Source organism: Chanos chanos, chromosome 5 (genome assembly GCF_902362185.1).
Source record: "Chanos chanos chromosome 5, fChaCha1.1, whole genome shotgun sequence".
Classification (NCBI taxonomy): domain Eukaryota; kingdom Metazoa; phylum Chordata; class Actinopteri; order Gonorynchiformes; family Chanidae; genus Chanos; species Chanos chanos.
Window position 1 is genome coordinate 35,718,764 of NC_044499.1, and position 24,064 is coordinate 35,742,827.

At 38.0% G+C, this 24,064-nt stretch overlaps 1 protein-coding gene and 1 long non-coding RNA gene across 2 annotated transcripts; both read right to left on the bottom strand.

Moving 5' to 3' along the window:
- Window positions 1-1,053: 1,053 nt before the first annotated feature.
- Window positions 1,054-18,814, bottom strand: spag17 (sperm associated antigen 17). Its single transcript, XM_030774923.1, is given in 39 exon segments — window positions 1,054-1,205; window positions 1,478-1,531; window positions 1,800-1,875; window positions 2,162-2,216; window positions 2,366-2,479; window positions 2,862-3,050; window positions 3,150-3,283; window positions 3,598-3,728; window positions 4,343-4,446; window positions 4,744-4,926; window positions 5,146-5,275; window positions 5,433-5,542; window positions 6,228-6,430; window positions 7,200-7,338; window positions 7,670-7,824; window positions 8,382-8,493; window positions 8,762-8,922; window positions 9,607-9,726; window positions 9,822-9,936; window positions 10,445-10,675; window positions 10,919-10,983; window positions 11,526-11,656; window positions 11,790-11,944; window positions 12,185-12,295; window positions 12,449-12,480; window positions 13,015-13,200; window positions 13,921-14,065; window positions 14,161-14,272; window positions 14,395-14,534; window positions 14,768-14,883; window positions 15,127-15,187; window positions 15,400-15,561; window positions 15,729-15,916; window positions 16,184-16,369; window positions 16,702-16,885; window positions 17,028-17,159; window positions 17,546-17,605; window positions 17,875-18,015; window positions 18,704-18,814. Coding segments are annotated over 39 exon segments (5,034 nt in total). The 3' UTR covers window positions 1,054-1,105.
- A 1,837-nt stretch (window positions 18,815-20,651) lies between these two features.
- On the bottom strand, window positions 20,652-22,358 carry LOC115812986 (uncharacterized). Its single transcript, XR_004025287.1, has 3 exons — window positions 22,037-22,358; window positions 21,406-21,432; window positions 20,652-21,224 (listed from the first exon to the last, which is right to left on the bottom strand). It is a non-coding gene; the product is annotated as an uncharacterized LOC115812986 (long non-coding RNA).
- Window positions 22,359-24,064: the final 1,706 nt, after the last annotated feature.

The window sequence follows — 24,064 nt, forward strand, 5'->3', positions numbered from 1 at the left end:
TCTGGCAACACGCCGTAACCACAGACTTCTATTCTATTAAAGTGTATCTGTAAGCCATATGAATCATGTTACATGTAACAGAAATCATGGTGTGATGTCAGGTCTAGTGCGTTCTGTATATATGTTATGAGTGCATTATGTATTTTAATAATAATTTAATAAATAATCCTTCCTCTTTATCCAAGAAAAGAAAGCAAAATATGACATATATTTTTTGTCCCATGTGTTGATATTCAGTATCCTCTAACAATTTGCATTACACATAACACATCTCACAACCTCTTTCAAATGCAATGCTCCTTTATTCTTTCATTTTTGGCTCAAAATCATTTCACACAGATTCAGCAAAATCTTCAGCATTGGCAACCTATGCAGTAGCTTACAGCCTTGAAGAGGCTCTGATACTTTCAGTATGGAGCATTAGGTACAGATAGCCTTTCCTTTTATTCACTGAGAAACTTAATTTCTTAAAAAAAAAAAAGTCACTGGTTAGCGTATATTCAGTGTATCACCGTTAAAGTCAAATTCATTTTATTGCCATCTCTGTTTGTTTACAACATACTGCTGTCCAGTTTGATACAGTTTTACTTACATCACTGTTTTATGACAGTTAATCCACAGACAAAAAGGGAGAGTACTTAAAGTGAGAGCACGACTCAGTTCTCTTTATCTGTAAAGCATATATATATATATATATATATATATATATATATATATATATATATAAAATCCATAATGTAGCACTGCATGTGTACTGTATATCAGAGACTCCAGCAGAGGACAGAGTCCAGATCCTTTGAGGAATAAGACAGAGTCCAGATCCTTTGAGGAATAAGACCATTTTAATGACCACATTGCATACTCAAGGCATTCTTGGACTCTAACATTACTGTAGTCTAATATTACTAATATGTGACGTACACACAAAAATACACATAAAACAAACATTTACATACAAATACAATGACATGACACTCTTTTCTGCTTGTTGTGTGTGTGTGTGTGTGCGTGCGCACATGTGTGTGTGTGAGTGTGTGTGTGTGTGTGTGTGTGTAAAATTTAGGTGAGGTATCCTTCAAACTCAAACCAGAAAACTTGCCTTTTATTAAAGTTGTAGAGTCTTCACTAATTCAGAGTGAAAATATGGAGGGACAATTTTCTTCCTCAGAGCATTCTGGTATCTCTTCTGTTCCTGTAGGTCCTGACTGAATAACAACATTTCATCTTATATACAGTACTATTGATAAGAACAAGAGCACATGGATTACCTTATGCAGAAATGACACATCAGAACATACCCGTATGTGTCACTGTTCATCCATGGAAATAAAAAGAAGTACTCTAAGTTGCCTAAATATTTCAGATGGTTGCAGGTATACAGACTCATTTGCTTCTCTAATTATGATGGAAAATTCAGCTGTGATTTGATTTATTTTATATTTATTTTCTTTATTTTAAATAATTGTAAAACATTTACCTTCGCTGTTTGAGTCTGTTTCCCCACTGAGACTCCTTTCTCTTTTTGGTGGAGCTAAAAACAAATTGACAGTATTTAGAGGTATTACATATGGCAGAGGGAAAATATTGCATCTCTGCTTCTGAAGGCACTTCATGACCAGCTGCACATTATTCCTTCTATAGCATAATCCTAACTCATATTAAATTGTGCATTTAGACCACAATTACAACATAAAGTGAGTAAATGGAGAACTTGGAAAGTTGTGAAATCTTGGAGAATTAAGATTTGATTACTGATATGTGTCTGTAAAACGTGCAGTGAACACTCATATGATCGATACCTGTGTGTGACCTGTGAGTTCTTTAAAGGACTGAGCTCAGGGTTCAGAGCCTGGGTGTACACAGAGGCCACATCTACTGTGAAAATAAAACAACAACCGCATGAGAAAACATCTGAGCCCTGTAATGTTGTATTCTCTTAACAGCGTGCAGGTTCCAACATTGCCCTCATTGTACTGTGCAAATGAAGCACTGAATTTCCTTTGGGGTCACATCAAATATGAGGCAAATGAAGTTCAATGGAGTTCAGAGAGCTATGTTCAGCGTGGTGCTTTTTTACATAGGGTGCCACCAACATGACGACTGAGGATTTTAAGCTCAAATCCACCATAAAATGCATGCTTATGAATGCAATATAAATAACCAGAGTGGAGGATCTTCTCCATGGACGTGGAGGGATTATCAGAGTCTGGAAGAGACTGCAGAAAAAAAGAAAAGGAAATTAGGTCAATTTAAGGCAGTTTATAAATCCTTATTTAGTCGAATATTCATAGTGAGATATGCAAAACCCGGGAAAAAATGGACAACAGTAAATTATTAGTCATCTTCATTTAAACAGAGTTGTTACCAAGACAAGCTTCAACAAATCTGTCTCGTGGACCTGCTCCTCTGATGTGCGGGGGTCTTTTAGCTGCATCTCCACCAACATTTCCTCCCTTCTCATTAACTGCTGTATGTAAGCCTCCAAGGAGAAGGGAAAAATATTCTTTAATAATAAAGATACATGTTCACTGCACTAAAACAAACACAAAACAATGTTTCATTCTACACTGATCCCTATTATGGCGAGTTACCATTCTAGTTATAGTAGTTAAGACAGTTTATTATTGATTAAACTATAAATTCTTTAGCCAAACTATTAGCTTAAGGTTAATATTTCGTGGGTACAGATGGGGTAAAACATTTTGGGCAGTATTGTAGTTTCTGATATATAAAAATGGTTCCCTAAGCTTGTCACGGTATTGTATTAGTATTGTATTGTATTAGTATTTCCAACAACATGGTGATGTTAGCTAAAATATTTATGAGAGATGTATCTATCAAACTGGGAGGTATGAATTTACCACTAAACGTGTCTCCAGTCCTTCACAGAGAGAATCAGTAACTGGTGGATACTGAATGAACTGATGAACCAGTATGACATCAGGGCTCTGCAAAATGGGAGGGCTGGGTGGAGAACTAGGCCTGGTTGTCTCCCTTAGATGAAGACCTCGGCCAAGTGTGGTTCCAAATGGTGGTCCTGGTGTCTTTCTCTAAGGGTTGAACAGGAGTTCAGAAAGATTAACAACACCTTGTTCTCCTTGCATGAGTTTGTCACATCAAGCTTCCAGCAGAAAGTCAACCAGACCTACTTCAACTGAAGGGAATTTCTCCCATTTCCTTGACTTGAGGTGAGTGGGAAAAATATCACTGTTCTGTTTGGGTATGAGCCAACTTGACCACACATCCTTAGAGCTGGGCTTCAGTATTGTTATTCCAAACACACCTGGGGAAAAATCCGTGACACTATGGTACAAACATCTGAAAAAGACTATTTAAAATTCTGCCTAAATAACCCAAAGTGTACGCCCTGCATATTTCATTGCAGTCTTGATGCATATGAACACACATGATTTAATCAGAACTTTAGGAAAGTATTGTTTTTCTTAGTGGCAAATAGTGATAAAGATCCTTATACCATGCATAATTTGAGTTGTGTACACTGCTCTCATATACACTGAAACCAACAGAATTATCAATATTTACAAAAAATCTGCAAAGCACAATTTGTTTCTGAGGTGTAATGCAATAATAATTTACCCTGTAAATCCGAGATAGGCTCTTTCAACACAGCCACAGACGGATCAGAGTAGGCCTTCCAAAGCAGCTCATCAACACCACGGGAACAGAGAAACTCAGTGCCTGAACCATCTTCATGTGCAACAAAAAACCTGTAGTACATTTAAGTGATATGACCAAAAAAGGTAAGCATTCTGAAAAGCCAAGCATTACCTATAAAAACATTATAAAAATGCATAAATAAACAGCAGTACTCAATGTCCCTTAAATGTATTTAGTTAACTTGACTTTAAAACTTCATGCAAACTCTTTGTCTGGAGCAAATTAAGGATATATTACTTTAATGCACATTTGTGTGATTCAGTATGGGCAATGGCCTGTTTCTGTCCACAAGTTGAGCAAACTTATAATGACGTAATTTTTCTTATTTATTTATTTATAAACACCGCAGGCGTTAGAGTTTATTGAATTTGCTGTATGCTTAATTGTGTTTTTCCTTGGACTTGGATAAAATAAATAAAGGTAATTCCACAGGGCAAATTCTGCTTTCTGAGTGAAAAGCAGCAGATACTGGATACTTTAAGATATTTGTTGTTACTTCTACGCCATAAAATATAATTAGTTGACTTTATTTTAAATCATATGAATCCAGCATATGTTACTAACTGAAGTCTAAATTTGCACAAACTTAAACTGACTTGAGTTCCTGCCTGGCTAGCAAGAAACTCAGTCATACTATAATTAGGTAATCTGAGTTCAATCTGACCTGGGTAGGTTTGTTTTAAAATGATCCCCTCCCTCAGTGTTTTCCTCCACGGTGCTGCTTTTAGGGCCACATCTACTGATCGATGTTTGACCATCAGCAGTTACCTGCAAAGACAGTTTTTTGTTTATATGCTTCATTAAAGTCCTTAGTCCATTACATGACAAATAATCCTCTTGTGAAGATATACGAGCAAGATTCTGTTCCAACATAAAATGGCTTTCTCATAAAAAAACAGCCTGATTTATGTTTCACAGCATTCCCTTGCGATCATTACATTTTTTTTTTTTAAATAGCAAATGTTCTTCAAATGTACCGAACTCCAGGTAAATAGTCATTATTGTCGGAACTGCTCATAAAGCGACGGAAACATATTTTGTGATAGTAAAAGGAAAGCAGCACACCTGGTAAGAATTGCTTCTCTGGTCTGTGACTTGACATAAGACATGGGCAGTGTGACTCATCACGTATTTGCTAGGTTGCTTTCCCTCAGGTCCATCTGGCATTCTGCCTTGGCCCTGGGCAGACGTGTAAACAGCTTTTCCATCCTCATGAATGTGGAGTGAGCCCCCACTGGAGGGAGATATCTAGAGTAAAGTGACAGAACCGTGTCTGCATACAGAATACAAATGAAAAAAAAAGAGCTTAACCTAATACAGAACTGACCTATCAGACGCCTCTCTCAAATCTAATCTAATGTATAATGTTACTAAACTACAGCATATTTTTGGGCGCACTTTCAAGTGGATGGGAAATATTGTTGAAAACAGTGAATTTCATGCTTTTTGTTCTTGTTGTTGTTTTACCTTGTAAGACCCATCACAAGCTGCATTAATTATAGTCCCATCTCCAAAGAGGACGTCACAGGTTCTGCCATCACAGTTCATGACAACAGTGGCAAAGCCAACAGATTCTACTCTGACAAGTTTTTCTTTCCTGGACAAACCGTCAGATGCTTCCTCTGAAAAGAGATTTAAAGCAAAGTTTTACTGTTTATAGTTTTTAGCTAAACCTGAAACTGAATATCTCTCAAATGAATATAGCAGTGCTATAGTCTTTCAAATGCTAACCTGTGTTGAGGTGGTTTTGGGACCGCCTCTCCTGGTAGTAAGTGGTGATTCTGGTTCCATCAGCGTGATCCACTAAGACTGTTCCATCTTTATCCAGGACAGACAGGACCTTGTCTTCTCTTGTGATGACAACCTTTCATTTGACCAATACAAGTCCATTAAGACAAACAAGTCCATACAAAGTAATACACCTGAACATGGAGGCATAACGGTGCCTAGTATTTTGTGTTTTCATTGGCTGTGTTTCTATGACTGAAGGTGGTGGATTCCTTACATGTAAACATAGCTTCAAGTTCAGGTATGGATGCATCACAATGTCATTATGTAACAATAAACTGAAGTCAGTCAGACTTTTTTTAGTGCAGCGTTTCCGAACCGCTGTAGTGGAGCACATTAACTCCAGGCCAGGTCAGGCCTATTTTAAAATGGAAAATGAATAAACCATAAAAATAAAAACATATTGTCACTGAAATCATCACCCCTCGATTATGCTCTCAAACTGGTTCAGAGAATGTTTTTCTGTTTTTCTTGGTTGTCTCATAAAAATGAGCACACTGGGTGGATTGTGCTGACAACTGAAATTTGCATTGAAGAAAAAGGTACGCTGCAATATTTTGTCATTTTTGCAGACTATGCTGCAGATGAAAAAAAGGTTAGAAAATACTGCTTTTGAGCCCACAGAGAAGTGAAATGGAGGACTGATGCCACAACTAAGAAGCATTATCCACTGTGATAAAAGCTCAAATTTAATGCAAACTTAAACAAATAATTTTGATTCTTGGAACAGTTATGAGAGTAATGGTACCTATGGTACTTACTGTTTCACTGAATGGGTCAGTGGCTTTATATGTTAGAATGGGTGAGATATCAATCTGCTTATCACCAAGGGAGCAAACTCGGTGTCCAGAGGGAGAAGTTGTGGTCCAAAAGCCTCCAGATGTTTGAGGAGTGCTTTTCTCCTCCTCCTGAGGCACAGGATCAGCAGGCTGGACCTCCTTACTTGGCTTGGATTTTGGCTTCCCTGCAGAACCAAAAACTACTGAGTCCACTCTCACCACACTTTTCATTCTAAAGGCAATGGATGGGTGGAATTACTAAATATTTAAGCCTCACACAAAGGAACAATTTAACAAAAGTGAAAATATTTGAGATTAATATGAACATGTTCAAAAGTAAAACAGTTACAAGGATATGAGTAACAGCAAAGCAACATCAGCTCTGTTGAGAATGGTAGGACTAATTCTACCTGTATGAAGAAAGGTATGTACAGGCATAAAGGATAGAAATGAGGAAATTAAAGGAGGGTTCTAATGGCTGAGGAAACTGAATAGATCAAAGAACTCCGCAGTAACTTATTCTTCAGATAGAAACAGGCACTAGAGATAAGATTTCAATAAACAACCAACTGAGATTGATTACACACAAACACTGACTTTGACATTACTATAAGCATTTTTTGTTTTGAGCATGACAACATCAAACAACATCAAAAAATTGTTATATTGTTGCTGTTAGATATATTAATCCTCACAGTGAGTTCACACACAGTTTTTGCCTGGCTTTCGACATGAGGTCATTCACTCTTTTGCTGCGTTATTGTGCATTCGTTGGACCCCAGACAAGGAGGTATTGATCACAAAAGGACCTTGTACTAATCACACAAATCAGAAGTTCACTCTATGGAAGTAACATCCTCTCAGGTTCACTTTTGAATACAACGTTATAAGCCAGTGATCTACTGAAAAATTTTGAATCATTGATCAGAAATATGCCTAAGTGATTTGTTTTACCTTTCCGATCAGGAGCTTCTTTGCTTGTGGGTGTCTGCTCTTCGACTTTTTCCTTCTCGATCACAGCAATGTCTGGGACAGGCTGAAAAACTGGCCCAGAGTCTGCACTGTTGCTGACAGTGCCATCTGCAAACAGAACCTGCAAGCAGTTTGAATTTTAGAACGGGAGAGAGAGATTCGAAAAAGTTTTGCTTTTTTTTTTCAAAAGTAGCACCAAAAAGTCGTCAAATTAATGATAGCGTGCAATAGTGCCTCTGATTCATTTAAAATCTTGGCCTCAATTTAATAAAAAACAGAGCAAATAGACTCCCGTCTTGGCTAAAAAGCATTACGTGAATAGTAAAGTAGAATAGCATAGCATCATACTAACATATATGTACTGTATACCTACTGATACCATGTTTTCTAAATAAACAACACTGGCAAAAACTAACCTTTTGTCTAAGAGAGATTCATATATTCAGGATTACCTCAGTAGAACCATCTTTCATGTATTTGACTACAGTCCCATGTCTTGTGACGACCCTGGAGCACTCTGTGAGGGCGGAGTGATCCTGAGATGGGGCTGAAGCAGGTCCACCACAGGGGAAGCTCTGTCTCACCATGAGCGATTGTCCTTTCACACCTACGCACAAAGGCCTCATCAGTAACATGTCCATGAACAAGGACCACTGGTCACAACCAGACTGAGAAAAAAAGTAAAAATGTAAATCTTGTTTACCTGGAATAGGCAGCGTGATATCACGGTTTACTGCCTAATTTTCATGGTTTTTATAAAAGCATGTCGATGACAAGGACTATACAACAATTTCTAACTGAATACAACCTAATAATGCATTACATTTCAACACAAACAGATTTGTTTTGTGTTGCCTTGTTTCTGTTAGAATATGAAAGATGAGAGCTACCACACTGTTACTGTAACTTATCAATGAATTAACACTTTAAATATAAACTGTTTTGAGAATCACTGAACTAGGTCTTCCCTGGACATCAAGAAAGAAATCTCCTTTAATAGAGATCTGAGGAAATGAAAGTCTGGCAGTGACTTTCCTCATGCAGTGTTTGTGAACAGTGGTTACCCTGAGCTTACCCTGTTTTCGGTCATGAAGCTTATTAAATCATTCTAAGTCACTGCTCTAAACCAAACCAAAGTATCATGTAAGTAATATGCTTCCTAACCTTCTCTATCCTCATATATGAACTGGACCATAAGGCCACTGGGGATGGACACAGTTAAGTTCTGACATACAGGTTTTTGTAGACGTTTGGCTTCATTGTCAGACTCCGCAATCTTGGATAAAAGAGAGAGAGAAGAGACAGACAATGAGAAATGTCTTTAGAAACAGTGCACAGACACTGTGGTTACAACTTTTTTTAGTTTGTAAATTCAGAACAAATGTTTGCATAATTCTGTGCAAAATATTAAGCATTACTTCCAGAACCAATTTTCACATTTTACTATATTCCAATGCACAGATGTTCTACTCCATCTAGCAGACTATGAGAATCATTTTCTATAAAATTCATTAAAAATGCTATTCTAAGGTTTGCCACACTACCTGCTCCTCTCCCAGTGCTGAGTGCAGGTTTAGGGCTGAACCAGATCCTTTAGGACTGGAAGATGTTTTTGCCAAGTCTGAGGCTGACTGGTTTTCAGACGCGACAGTCAGACTGGATGGTGCAGTGTCAGCCTCTATTACTGGGACCACGGCCTGGTCTCCTGCATCACAAAATACTATATTTAAAAGCCATGAGTGAAGCCTCAGTGGTATCTATATAAATGAAGTCAGGGGACTACAGATACCCCCAGAGGTATACAAGAGAAGTAAAAGTGAAGGAAGTCTGTGTTAGAAATAAGAAACATGACAAAGCAGTGTGGAAGTGGTATACTCATTTTTTGTGGTGACGGCCGTGTTTTACAAAACTGAGCTGCACTAATTAGGTGATAATGTTTAAAATCAATTGATAGACTAGTCAGATAAGGCCATAAGCAGTTACCACCTTATGTATGCTCCTTATCACCAAACACAGGCCCCATCACAATACCTCAACACTATGGAAGAAATTGAGCCTGTGAGATAGAGAGAAATGAACAGAAGGACATTACCCGCGTTTGCTGCCTCTGGTTTGTTATGACTGTATGAAATATGCATCCCATTATGCAACACAGCAAAAAATGAGCCATGTTTCCCAGCCTTTTTTTCAGATGTGAATTCTAAAAAAATGAGGAAAAAGAGAATAAATTAAGCATTGAGATTGTACTATTTCGATTTTAATACTATTTTCAAACTTAATATTCTATAGAGTGGGTATGTAGTTTAGTTGTGGTAAATGTGTCAATGTATGAATTTATAATTTATAATTATAACTTAACTGTAAATGCATATATCTAAGTCAAGTTTACCTGGTCTGTCTGGGAAATCAATTTCCTTTTTGTTTTCTTGTATATATCTTTTTTCCTTGTAGACATGTGTGAAGAAGTTGTGGTTGTCTTTCATGACACAGACTTTAATATGAGTTGACCCTGAAAACAATATCGGTTCATATACAGCATCTGAACAAATGAATTAGTACAAACAAATTCCTTGTTAAGCGTGAGGGGTGTACTCTGTCACATACCTTTGATGAATTGGACATTTTCTACCTGAATATGACCTCCATCCAAAGGGAAGATAGATTGGACCTGGCCAGAGACATGAATCAGTTTGCCATCCATATTGTAGCCTGTCATTGCCTGTAAGATAATACACAAATTTGAGCGGATTTCTTTCTCAGCTGTTCCAAAATGAATCAATCCCAACATAAGCACAGGAGAGAAGCATATGTTTGCTCCTTTTGGCTTTATTCGTTTTATTTTCATCTCTCATTCTAGCACAAAATAGTCTTCAGCACTGTTATCTGCTGGGAACATGCATATTGGCAAATTTAGAACACTTCAACCCCTCTTTTCACTTTTTATATATTTTTTCGAGATTAAAATGTGCTTTAAACAATTCTGCCAGAAGGTGTACAGCTAAAGATGGTGTCTTAAGGTTCAGAACTGACAGTGCTGCATGATAGATTTTTGTGAATATAGGATGTATTCAAAAAGGGACCTACAAGGTCTCTGTAGAGAAAACTGTACAGATAGAATTGGCTGTGCACAGAAGGCAGGTTGAAGAAGCCTGTCTCATCCATGTACCACTGTGAAGAGGATAGCTAGTAAAGAAGACTTTGTTCTTGAGACTTGTCATGACACTCACTGATGTCAAATCCTTGGGGGACTGAGGTTCTGTTCTTGGGTCTCCAGGAAGCTCAACAAAATCAGAGGCTCTTGACATGTCCTCTCTGCTTTTCTTTGCAGAGGATGATGTTTTCTTACTCTCCTTTGCAGAATCAGATCCATCTCTGCCCTTGGCTTTTCCACCCTTTTCTTTCTTCATCCTCTTCATCTCCTCCTCCTCCTTCAGTCTGTCTTGCTCAATCTTCCATGCCTGACACAGTGAGTAAAACACACAAAAAATCTATATCAGATGATGGCCATCTGAATTTTGTAGATTCTGCAAATTAGAACAGGTCAAAAACGTGTGTGATAAAATTAGACCTGGTCACAAAAGTGGGTAATCAAAACATGCGATAACGTATGAATCAGCAGAGCCTTTGTTACACTGATCTTTATTCTCCTCAATAGCTTTTTTTTTTTAACAGTCAACAGGAGTGTATGTTGGTGAGCTCACTTTGAGAGAGCCTTCTCTTATGTATGGTTTTGGGGTACAATCCTGCATAACTGGTGAATCTAGAAGAGAGAAAAAGAGAAGGAAATTACAAACAGAGTGCAACAAGACGCAAAATGAAGAAACGTCATTTTGTACTACTTCTGTATGACAATGGGTGATGAGGGGGCCATTGAAAGGGCATTTAATACCATTGTCATATAATGAACTACACTAATAAAGTCAAGCTAACATCCAACCTTAACCGTGCCCTACAAATTCCACTAGAGACAAACACTGTCATTCTCAGTCTCCACTATCATGGCTCAATAATAAGCAACAGGAAATCTTCAGTTAGCTACGAGTATTTGAATTCTTACTTTGTGTGACACAGTGTGCATTTGTAGGCAATTGGTATATAACACAACACCAAAGTGTGCATTTTCTTTACCTATGAGACAATTAATCATATGTTTGACACCACCAGTGGTGCCTTTAGGATGCCATTAGCTGATTGCAGGGAAAGGTATCATTTAATCAGCATGCAGTGGCATGTGGCTATATCAGTATCAAAAACAAGCCCCTAAAAGTCCCTTTAGACATAGTCTGTATTATTGTACAGATTTTATTATCTTACAGGCTTCAGATGGTGTCTGTGCACTCAGTCTCTCAGCATCCCTCTTTGCCTGAAGAGCTTGCCATTTGACCTCTTCCTGTTTAGTCCACTCACTCAGTGAGTCAGTAACATGCTCCAGGTAACTCCTGTGAAACCAAAATCCATGCAGTTACCATGGACCACACTTTGTGTCATATCAACCACAATCCAGATTGCATATGTGATCAGTTCTGAGCACAATCGTCCTTACTATAAAAAGCTAACAACAGAGGACCGAACCTGAAGCCAACATCTGTATGAAGGGAAACAGCCCAAGATTCTCGGAAAGTCCTTTGGTGGTTCATAGGATTGTGAAATACAACAAACATATTGTTGTTTTGGCTGCTTTGAAATGTGTCCATGCATCTGTACTTTCTGAATGCTGACTGGATGACCTAAAATAAGACAAAAAAAAAATGACCCAACCCTTGTCCCATTTTTCCACTCGCTTTACATGCTTCATTGCCCTTTTTGTGGAAGTTAGCTTACTGTAGTGGAATCCTCTGGGAAAATATAAATATTTTTATATAAATATATGTACACAGTGCTTAGATACACTCTGAAATACAGTATCTTCAGACCAGTTCCCTTATCATACATGGGGATGACATAAAGATGCATGCAAACATGGTAACCTGTGGAAACACATTGGCATTATGGTGCTCAGAGAAGTTCCAGTCTCTCAGCCTTCGGATCAGTGTTTTCTGAAGATCTGTGACCGTGATATGGCCTGTAGAGCTTTTCTCCTACAACCCATATAACAATAACACACAGGATCATGATATCACATATCATACATGTGTCACTGGTCACCATATAATTGTGGCAACACAACAGTGTTGATTTCAGATTGTCTTATAATTTAAGATTTTAAGTTTAAATTAAAAACTTCATCATACCTTCTGGTCCTCAGTTTGGCTGTGGCAGAACCCTTGGAAAGCAAAAGCACACAGTATTTATTGTTTTAAGACATGACATTGCCCAATGTTTGCATAATGTGTGAAACAACACCAGTGAGATTGTAGTTTATGTGAGTGTAACTGCTCTTTTTCCTAAAGGGAAATTTTTATTCTTAAAGTGAACACAGCCAATGGAACCTGAGACTGAGATAGCTATGAAAGCACAAGCATGAACTTTGATGCTGAAACAAATCACAAAGTTTCACAAGGATTCACATGTCTCCATGACTACACGTTTGAATTCAGATTACTAATCATTAATCATATGAAATTCCGAGTCTTTTTGATGGGAATTTATGTCTTTCAGCATCTGAAGCAGATATGCTCTAATACCTTTTTTAAGATGTGTAACAAGAAGTTAGGCAACTTAAATAAATGAGTTTTTCATGCCTCCAAGCTCACATACACGTGTTACTATCGTACTGAAAATACAGGTTATGACGTCATAGGGCAGGTGGTTAGGGATTCCTCAGGGATTTCTCAGTGCTGGGCCTTACTGCTCATACTTTGGGTTCCACTGCTGTTTCTGTAGAGGTGTTTGGCAAATGCCCCTGGATCGTCCCATGGAATGACAGAAAGGGTTTCTGACACGTTCGCTGGGAGCTGGCCATCTTCATCTGCTTCTGTCAGTGGCATGCTCTCAAAGACAAACAGCTGGAGGATTCGCTGCAATTCAGACCAGCTCAGAGACTCTGTTGACAAACATCAATAATCAGTGGAGCCTCATTGGTTTGGTATGGTTACATCAAAGTTATACTTAAAACGAGATTGAATATTAAAAAAAGCATATGTCAATATGCCAATTCATCTGAAGGCCTACGGTACTTTTTTTTTACATCACTTTTGTGGCGTGACAGATGATTCCAATTACAGAAGCCATATGCATGTATACAGCTTCTGCTATTTCTGGTTTTAGGCAAATTGCAACTTGAATATATTAAATTTCCCAAGCAAAGTGCCAAACAATTTAATTTCTGTTTTATCCTTGTGAAACATTTTCTAGCATGTGCGACAGCTAAGCACAAATGATACAAATTATTTCTAATTAAACTGATGAGAATTTATAAGCTTCTGGTTTTTGGAAACAAATATGCAACCAAAAACAGTGTGATTTGTTTTCTTACCTAATTCTAATTTTGGTGCACACTAAATCATATTTGGTAATACACTGTCAGTGCAATAATGTCATGCTTCAGCGATTTCATTTAAGCCTTTAATAACTTTTTCATTTTGAATGATATAATTCTCAGTAAGCAAACCAACCGATTATGGACAGAGTAATAGCATTTTGAGGAGCTGTGCAGGGACTCTGTAATAGGCAATCTCCAATGAGGTATTAAATTCTCTTATCGTTAATCATTCTGTGGCACATTTGGTGACATCCAAAGGTAATGGCAGATGTTGTGGTTTACCATCAGTGCAGAAATGAATGAGCTCCTGTGTTTTGCGAAGCCTGTTGTTTAATTTTTGGTTTTGCACAGACTGCAGACGATACCATGCGGGGTTTTTTTTCAATGCCTCTGTTTCAACTGCTATTGCATCAAAGACATTTAAGGCCTGCAACCAACCAAAAACAGTAAAAGGATGGCAGACAATTTGCATAAACATGGTGAAATTTCTGTGGGTACATGCAAGTACAGTTTAATACTTACAGGGAGCTGGTGCAGTCGTCTTGTCTGTTCATCATGATAATTAAACAAAAGTGGGTGCTTGGCATTCTTCTCATTCTGACTGGTTTCTGTGACTCCTAGAACCTCCATTATCCTCTACCATAACAGACATGTATATCAACGTGTACAGAAAGATTATCAAAATACAGCTTTATACTCTTTAGACATTGACCTAGACACTGTGACAAATGGCACTGTTTCCCTGATGAACATCACTTTACCTTCTTCTCCTTAGTGTGTGGCAGACTCAGTAGAGCTGAGCACATGTAAGAGATCAGATTCTGATCTGTCCCGTCAGACTGCTGATTTGAATCATTTATACATTGAGGAGAAACCTCTTGTTCTGACATCACCACCTGCATAGCATATACAAAGTATTTATTGAGTAATACTTAACACAATTAGAAATAGTTAATTAAAAACATTTAGAATTTTAAACACTGTTAAATGGCACATTTTCTTCAAGAATTGCTCCAGTTTAACATTTTGTAAACTGTACAATACTTGTTGTATAATACTACAGTTATAATGTATGTGTTATATGCGCTCAAGTTATGGAGAAATGGTATCGTCTAATCCCTGTTCCCACCTGCTCTAACATGCAGTGAAGTATAAGTGGAACTGAGCAGGCGTCAGGAGGAATCTGTCTCATCAGGTCAGTGTAGTACCTCATATCAACCTCTGTGCTCAGGACTGCTGTCTCTACTAATGGAGCAGTGGGATAATACCCAGTGGGACAGTTGTCATAGATAACATGTCACAAGGTCAAGATAATACAAGTTACAGTACAAGACAGGAAACACAATAGAAATCAAGTACATATTCTGACTTCCTTTTCTAAATGATGACAATGTAGTTGCAGAATGTGTCTTTTTTTCTAATGTAAAGCACATAACCAAGCATCCATTGCTAAATAAATCAGGAATAGAAAGAAACAAAAAGCCAAACCTGGAGTCTGTTCTGGTGCTGCCCTCTTCTTTGAAATTTGAGGGGTTTGGGGTTTTGCAACCTAAAAAAAAAGTGTTATGTGGGTGCCATACTTAAAGCAGAATCATTCCCTCATTATTACAAGGAGGTAGTACAGGAGGTAGTACATAAGGTGATGCAACCATTTCTTCTTCTTTTCTCATCTGAGCACTACTCATGTCAGTTTGAACAGGTGAGAGGCAGATGACTCCTATAAGTGTCATGAGAATAGGAGTAAGAGGCTAATAAATTTACCTCTTCAGAGCTCTCCAGACCTGTCTGAACATTGGCCTTGACCACCAGGGGAACCTGGACGAGCCTCATGGTGTTGAGATAGTGTTGGTGCTGCCTTCTCCAGTCCAGGCAGTCATAGATCAGGCAGGCCAGGTCTTCAAAAAGATGGGTTCCAAAGGCAAGCTCCAAGAGAAAATACAAAACAGCATGTCAGAAAAGAGTGTGGGAAAAGAGAAGAATCAGAATAACTCTTTGTGTGTTTTATTAGTGAATCTGCTTCAAATTCTCATAAGCAAAATGTAGCTGTGAAAGAATCGGCCCCCATATTTGTTTAACTTCTTCTCTACAACACAGTCCTAAATTACCATAGCTTCATTGCTATCTGTTTCACTGGGCTGCAGGTTCCTCTTCATCCTGTAACTCAGAATGGCCACATCAGAGAGCCTGGACTTAGCTGAGTCACTGTTCAAAACCATCTCCAAATGTTCCCAGAACTGCTCCAATTCCTGCTGCTTTCTCTTGGCTGTAGCCTCAGCTTCTATATGAGAGTCAAGGACTAAAAAAAATTTGAATTTATGTTCCAAAAATATCTCCAATGAAATGATTTGCACTCACTTTGATCTATTTTGAGCTCCCATTTCTACAGCATGTCCCCAGTGTTCCCGTCATCCGATAATTCTTATGCCAGCCATCATTGCACACTTACATTAGCACTGTTTACTTTCAAAATTCAATTCATTCAGATATGCAGATGAAAAACCTGCTTGGTGCAAAAGATAATGGAAATTCTTTGGCACAGACTTACCTTCATTCATGGGCGCAAGGTCATTTTCTATCACTGATTCCGCTGGAGAAACCTCTGTTCTGTCTGATGACAGCCTGATGATGTTAGACACATGGATACCCAAGCTGTCCAAAGCTGAGATCAGGCGTGATTGATAGAAGCCAACCACAAGAATGTAGTGCTGAGGACCATCATCTGGTTCATCATCTGTATCAATACCACAGGACAACAGATGTGCCACGGCATCACTGTAATACACACTATGAATGGCAGAGGGTAAATGTTTACAGAGCGCTGCGCTGCGCTGAGCCGCACAACACCGATTCAACATTATATTACATTTCACATGCTACATTTAATTTCTGGTCAAGCTTATGAGGCCCCACATAAGACAGGGAACATTATGAGGCATGACTTACTGTCTTAGTGAATTTTCATTATGTTGTCGGTGCGTGTGCGTGCGTGTGTGTGAAAGAAAAAGGGATATTGTAAAGTATTGAATCATATCTCATTTGAAGAAAAGTCTGACGTGAGCACACCTATGTATGTGCATGCTTCTTCCTCCTCCCCGCGCCTTTTCAGTTTGGTCTCCTTGGTTGGTGCCGTGGGTTCGGATGCCTTTTTACCTTTGTCCCCTTTGGCACGGTTTTTGGTAGCAGCACTCCCTTTTTCTTTGGTTGGAGAGTTTGCCCCAGTTTTACCCTTTGTTCTTTCATCCACAGCCTGACAGTAAAAAGAACACAATAAAAGAGATTAAACATGCTGGTTAATGCCTGAGTGCTACTCTCTGTTTAATTTAAGACTCAAACGCCACCTGAGTTAGAGCAAGTCTTACTGTCTTTACTTATTTTGAATGAGCTCTTACACTTTGTTCTTCAGCTCTCCTCTGAAGGTCGTTACTCTTGATGCTCAAAAGCTGGAACTTGACTAGCTTTCCAATGAGATCAACAGACAGCTCCTCTCCTGCATCCATAATAGACTTTGCTAACTCCATCACCTGTCCGAGTGAAAGATGGTAGAAACACACACTATTCCAGCACAAATGATAATTAGAAGCCACTGTGTTATTAAATATGCTAACCAGGTACAGGGGTACTTCACAGTCCCTCCCCAGAGCAACTACATACTGCTCACTTTTTAGCCTATCTGTGGGTATTTTACATCTATGTAACATGCATTCATTTAGTCCATGCTAACTTACCATTTCCTCAAATATATGAATGTAAGAATATGCACACCTCTAAAGGTATCTTGAAATTATGTGCCTTGGTCAAGAGCACATCAGCACAAAGTCATCATGCACACGATTCAGTTCACAACCCTGCCAGCTGGCAGTTCTATTGATAAATCATGAAACTGAAAAAGGATCAAATGAAAACATACCTCATAATACATGGGAACATCTTTGGTCTTCTTAGCTTTCGTATTTCCCAGTTCATTGATCTATGAATTAAAAGCAACTGAAATAATCAGTTACTTCAACATTTAAAACCATTTTAATGTTCAAAAAATATTTTATTACATAGCATATAAAAACCACTATGTAACCTTAAAACTAGTTAAATTACAAATGCTCCCAGTATTTAACACACTACAAAATATTTTTCCCTTTGATGATGATTACAATATTCTGTCTTTCTCTTATTTGTTAATATGCACAAGACAGTGGGCCCAGTAAAGGTTCAGTGAGCCTGTGTTGAAACAGAAAGTACCTTTTCTACAGTAGCATCCCATGAGATGATGCTGAAAAGCTTTCGCTGTGGTTGCTGAACAGCCATCAGGAGTGTCTTAATATGCCTCTCTTCCTCAGTCGTTTCACCCACCACAAATGAAATGCTTGCTTTCCAATTCTCCTATATCCACACAAAATGAATTTAACATTACATTATGTCAGCACAGTTTGTAATTAATCAATGTAATTAATTACCTGGCCTGCTGCAGGCTCACTACTGTTTCTGCATATGACCTCAAAACTGGATGCTTGCAGATACACACAAAGTGAAAATCCAAATTGAAATGCACACAAACAGAGCACATGTAGCATCAGACTTGCCCTCAAGCCATATTAATTAACATATTTAACACATAATTCTGTTTGATAGCCCTCAAGAATTTGTTCAGTGCTGCAAAAGAATATTTAGAAATCTTGATTTAAATTTGTAATTAACACAGGACCCTTGCATGCCACTGAGGGCAAAAATAAGTCATATAAGGTCATTTCAGGGGCAAATAATTATTCTAACATAACCTCTACTCTGCTGTACCTGTAGTAGGCTATATGCGTACTAACAACAGTGGATCTTTAGCAAAGAATGGCCTATGTAAACAAGGACTGGTAAGTTGGTTAAGAGTACATGGCTAGAGTGTAGGTGTAAGGGACCCTTTTAATTGGGGTTACTTTAATTGGCTCCTCCTATGTCATTAGTACCGCAGCTGTTAACAGAAGTGTTTGTGACAGAAACGTCACACGACAACACACATTTAAAACCCTTTAAAAGTCTGTTTAACTGCAAACAGTTCTCGATGGCTACTTTAACCTACCTCATCAAATGCAGCGGCGCTTAGATTGGTTTCCCAAGGTTTCACATTACTTCCCATAGGCCCTGCAGCGACACCGGACGCTGTGCCACTTTTTACCCTTTTAGGTGGCATGTTTCCTGTTTTAAAACATCGGAAATATCTTTGTATTAAACATTCACAGGTTTGTTCATCCGTTTAAGGACTTCCAACGCCATGTTTAGGTTTGAGCTACCTCTGACGACTACCACAGTTTGTTAGCGTCGGTAATGGTAACTCATAGCAACCAGTGTTTGTAATAAGCTGCAGGCGGCGCTGTTTTCTGTTGTTATCAGAACACACAAGATTGTGCAACCGTAACCACATTTCTATCTCAAAGGGTGTGGTTGTATGTTATTATTAAACTTGTGTGTTTCTTGTCTGTCATGTTTCTTGAAGTTTATACAAAGAGAAGTTTTTTCCACAAATTACTTTGTCTGCAAATCGATGATGGTTCATTTGTGTTCTAAACTCTGGAACGATTGAGGTGGTCCCTTGGAAACAAACAAGTGAGCAAATGATAGAGTACGTTAACTTGTCAAAGTAACACAAGCACACTATAGAAGTCACTTTTCATCTGTTTATATGTTATATCCGTTTAATCCGTTACTGTTGTTATTATACAACGTTCCTTCTTATTATTAATGCAATGAACAAATTGCCATGATGCTTACTCATGAAGACCAGCCAGTGCGTGCGCATGCACGTGACTGTGTGTGTGTCTGTGTGTGTGTGTGTGTGTGTGTTTCCGACCATTCAGCAGGGTGTGGAGGTTAAAGATGTCAGATTGTCAAGAGCCCAGTGAGTGTGCCAACTCAACCCAGGATATGAGTCAACCAGTTTTCTGTTTAATATCCCTTCAAGGCAAGTTGATCTAAATCAGAGCTCATCAGAACTATTTACACCTTTCTAACAAAGCTGCAAATTGTGTGGAGAGTGAATCTCATTGATAAATTTCTCCCAGAACAGCATTTGGGACAATGTGTTTGCAGTGTTGTTTAACAAAATTAGGGGGGAGCATTGCCCGATCTTTTAACTCTACTGTGGAGCTGTGTCTCCCATTAAAAACAAATATGCCGATTCTACAAGCATGCATGTGCTCTGAAAGGGACAAATTCAAGGTCTAATAACCATGTTTATGCTCCGCTCTACTGACCTGGCAGGAGTCTTGGGAAAACAGATTAGCATTACAAACACAGCTCATCTATATCTGCATGGCTGAGAATGACCACAGCACTAAATATCTAACAGCCAGAAAGGAGGCAAAATGTACAAGTGCTGTTTGACATAAATTAATGAGTATATGTTCTCAGTGGAAATAAAAAAAACATTTCATTGTAACAGCCCACACAGTGTGATTGCCTTATAAAAATAAACTTTTACACTTTTACTAAACATTTTACTGCAGAAATTGAAAAATGACTGTCATTGGTCAACTTATATTAGAGGGGAACATTCTTGGACATGATAACACACTCAAAAAAATAATGCTTTGGATGAACTCAATGGAATTGTGGACAGTGGTTCCACACAATTGGTACAAGTTCTTTGAACTTCAACAGAACTTTCTGGAACAACATGAGCACCTTTTGTTGTGAATACACAACCAAATCAAGTTCAGCCTAAAAGCAATAGTGTACTCCTCAATGAATTATTTAGCATTCAGTCCTTATTTATATCATGTTTGGTGAACGCAATTGCAATTATTTATCTTCTATTTCATTTATTATTATTATCATTAGTGCTAATATTATCCATTTCTTTAAATAAATGTTATAAAGAGGTAAATTTATGTATTTAACACAGATCTATGAAATGACATGGCTTAAAGTCTATACACCTCAATGTTTTAGATACTCCTCTTTTAATAATTTTCAAATGTGTTTGTGATTCTAGTCAGAAAAGCAGAGGAGCAATGTAACGGCACAAAAGCTGTATTTGGGAAAAACATATATTTAAAATCTCAAACACTTCAGACAACGCAGCTCACATTTCAGGAATGGAGCAGGATTCTTTTAGAAAAAAAGATAACCTTAACTAAGGCACATCATACATAAGAATTGTTTAACTTCCTATGTTGAAAGACAAAATATAAATTCAAAATATAAATCAAAAAGAAGGCCTGCCTAATCCATTCTGCTTAATATTTCCTCTGAAATATTGTAAAATGTGAAGTTTCTTCTCAATTTTTTTTCTCTTTACATGTGCGAATGAAGAAGAGAATGAGAATGAAGAACATGAACACAGAATGAAAACTGCAGCATTTAACAGTGCAAGAAAATGTAATACCTCTAACATACAACACAATCAGGGTGTTATTACAAAAAGCAAGATCATTACCAACACTGAATTTTCCAGAAAGAAAAAAAAAGAATCTCACAAGAAGTACCCTACATAAGAATTTTATAAAAACGAAAAGTCCAATCCACTTGTCTCCATCACTGTTGCCATTGTTTCTTCACCTCATGCACTGAGGAGCATGATCAGTACTTGTGCTCTCCGAGACCTACATGTTACAAGGAAGTAAAATGCCGTTACAAATTTTGAAAATCAGGTGTATGTCACAGACAACGAATTACGTTTGTCATAGAGGACTAGCAGTGTCAGCGAGCTATTTACGTTAATCATTGAATATCATATGCATGACAACCATTTCGTTCAGTTAGGCTACACAAAACTACTCTTACCAGTTGTGTGTTCTCCGAGTTCCAAATCTGTCAACAGAGGAGAAACAAGTCTCACTAAAGTGAAGGGAAAATGTGTTGCTAATATAAACTTTGTTGACAAAGACTTAGTTAGGAAATGTTGCACCATATATTTTTAAAAATGAGGACGTCCTTCATTACTCTACAGTTTAGAATTAGGTATGATACACAATGACTGTATCGTTAAAGTGCTTTAGAAACAGAGCAACTCGTGCGTGATACGAACGTGTAGGCAACCTTTGAGCGGATAGCAACGTTAGCTAGCTCATTAGCTCACTGAAAACTAGGTTAAATGGGGCGAAAATTGCAATATGCAAGAGAAAGCCCTTAAATAAAACCAAACGAGAAGAACTCGAGTTAAACCTATTTGGTACGTGAATACACCAGATATATCAGCTATTTGTTTAGTTCAGCGAGAGCTAGCTGACTTAGCTAATATTACGTTATGTGACTAGCACAAAACAGGCATGTAATGTAACGGCAATAATTATTCATACTACACGACATAACAACCATATACTAGTACATAACAGTCATGTACTATTATTATATGCAGTCAGTATCTTGTTATTCGATGGAGGGAAATTAATATTTTCCTTGATGATTCACATACCTGAAAAGCCCCGCTTCCCGGTCGTCCGTTGCTCTTTTCACCGCGTGTTACACGTTGTTTTATCATATTCGGATGCTCATTTAATCGCATGAAGTAGACTGAATGTAGGTGAAGTTATTGAATTAAGCTGTTTCTACACCAAGTAATCACATATAGTTTAAGTCTAACCTCTCTAAGTTGATAAAACACTAAACATTCACGTTCAGAGAGAAAATCAATGTATTTGCGCTGTATTGGCGTAATTTTCTTCAGTAAAATGAACTGCCACTGAAAACCCTTTTTTTTAGTGTAGTTGAGGGGCCAGGGTCACTACATTCCTCATGAGGTGATGAGTCATAGGTACAGACTGCTGGCAGGCTGGGTCAGTCAGAGCATTAAAAGAGAGCCTCTGTGAAGACTTTGGACCTCTGTTAGAGATTAAGCTCTCCAGGGAGTTTTTCTTTCTTTCTTTCTTTCTTTTCTTTAATTTGACATTTCTACATTTGCATTCATTCTAGTCTTCCTTAAGACACTTGGTTTCAAGTTGTTTTGTGTCTAAATTATGGAAATCTAAGCACACAGTTTTTAAGTGGCTCCTGTATCAGTAGTTCTGTAGCTTGCTGTTTGCATGGCTGTCTGATGACTCTTACTACCCCCCAAATTGCCATAAACGTTTCAATCTTCGACCCTGTGTAGTTTTTCAGTTCACTGGGTTTATTACTTTATTACTAGAGGCTTTGGGTGTGAACAACAATGACTTAAAGTGATACACTGATATGTTCACACAGGCTGATTATTATCTCTAAAGACAACATGGTCAGTTCCTTCAAGTACAAAAATCATAGAGTATTATGGAGAAAATATGGAGAATTACTTTACTTCAGTGTAATGGTTACAAAGGAAATTAAAAACAAAAATATTAAAAAATATGAGATGGAGAAAAGAAATTTAACACATTTTGAATTCCAAAGACATGCAAATCCTGGTTCTGGTCTGATGTAAGGAGTGCTTACAGTATGATGTTTCGTAAAAATGTTTTTGCCCTTGTGTCTTGCAACTGTTTCATTGCAACACTTACTGAAGGCTCTTCTTGGGTGACTACACATGAACCGACTCTGTATGGTTAATGTCTGGTTTGAATCAAATTTGTATGCACAGGCATGCTATGAATTTTTGCAGCTCTCCAAAGCTCTGCAAAGATTGTTACCACCGTTCTTAGGAACAGGATTTATGCCTGTTAAGTTTGTTGTGTTATGTTTTCTTGTTATGACAGGAAAAAAATGTCCAATGGTTGCTAATGCTAATGAAAACATAGGCACGCACGCTTATTTTAAATATCTCCTGTGTTGTTTTGAAGTAACTAACTGATCTGATTTTTGTTTGGCTACCATGGAGACCTGGTCCTTTGTGAAAAGCTGTTACGAAAGTTACTTTTGTGGTAGTTTTTGTTCAAAATGCTGGGAGACCAAATTATAACGGAAGGGGAAAAACCAGAGGAAAACAAACAATATGGATTGCTGGGCACCTTTAGTCCCCAAGGAGCAAGAGAGACAACAAGACTGCAGGGAATTCCACTGGGTATTTCAGTGTGTTACATTCTTTTGCTTTGTTCCTCATAAAAATGTCAGATCAGTGTTTAAGACTCTTCACTCTAGGATATGAAAGAATTTCTTTGTCCTGAAACACAAAAGTGACGCTGATTTTTTTTTTTTTGGAAGGGGGAGTTTCTTGCTCTCTCTCACTGCTGTCATTTTTTCAGTCTCTTTCTGTATCACTGTATCTGCATTGTGCCACTCTTTAGTGATTTGGAAACACCAAGCTGTTTTCTGAGCATACCAGTGGTCTGACTCAGCTCACACCAGGCCTATCAGGGCTTTATTGCCCCCTCAGAAATGCCCCCTCACTGAATGTGGTGTTGTAGAAACACTGGTTATAAGGGCCTTGTTCAGCTTCATCAACTTCAAAATATTCAGTAATGCTTGAGCAGTTTCAGGATATACAAACACTTGTGAGCACTCAGCTGATAAACTATTCGTGCAGTGTTATACC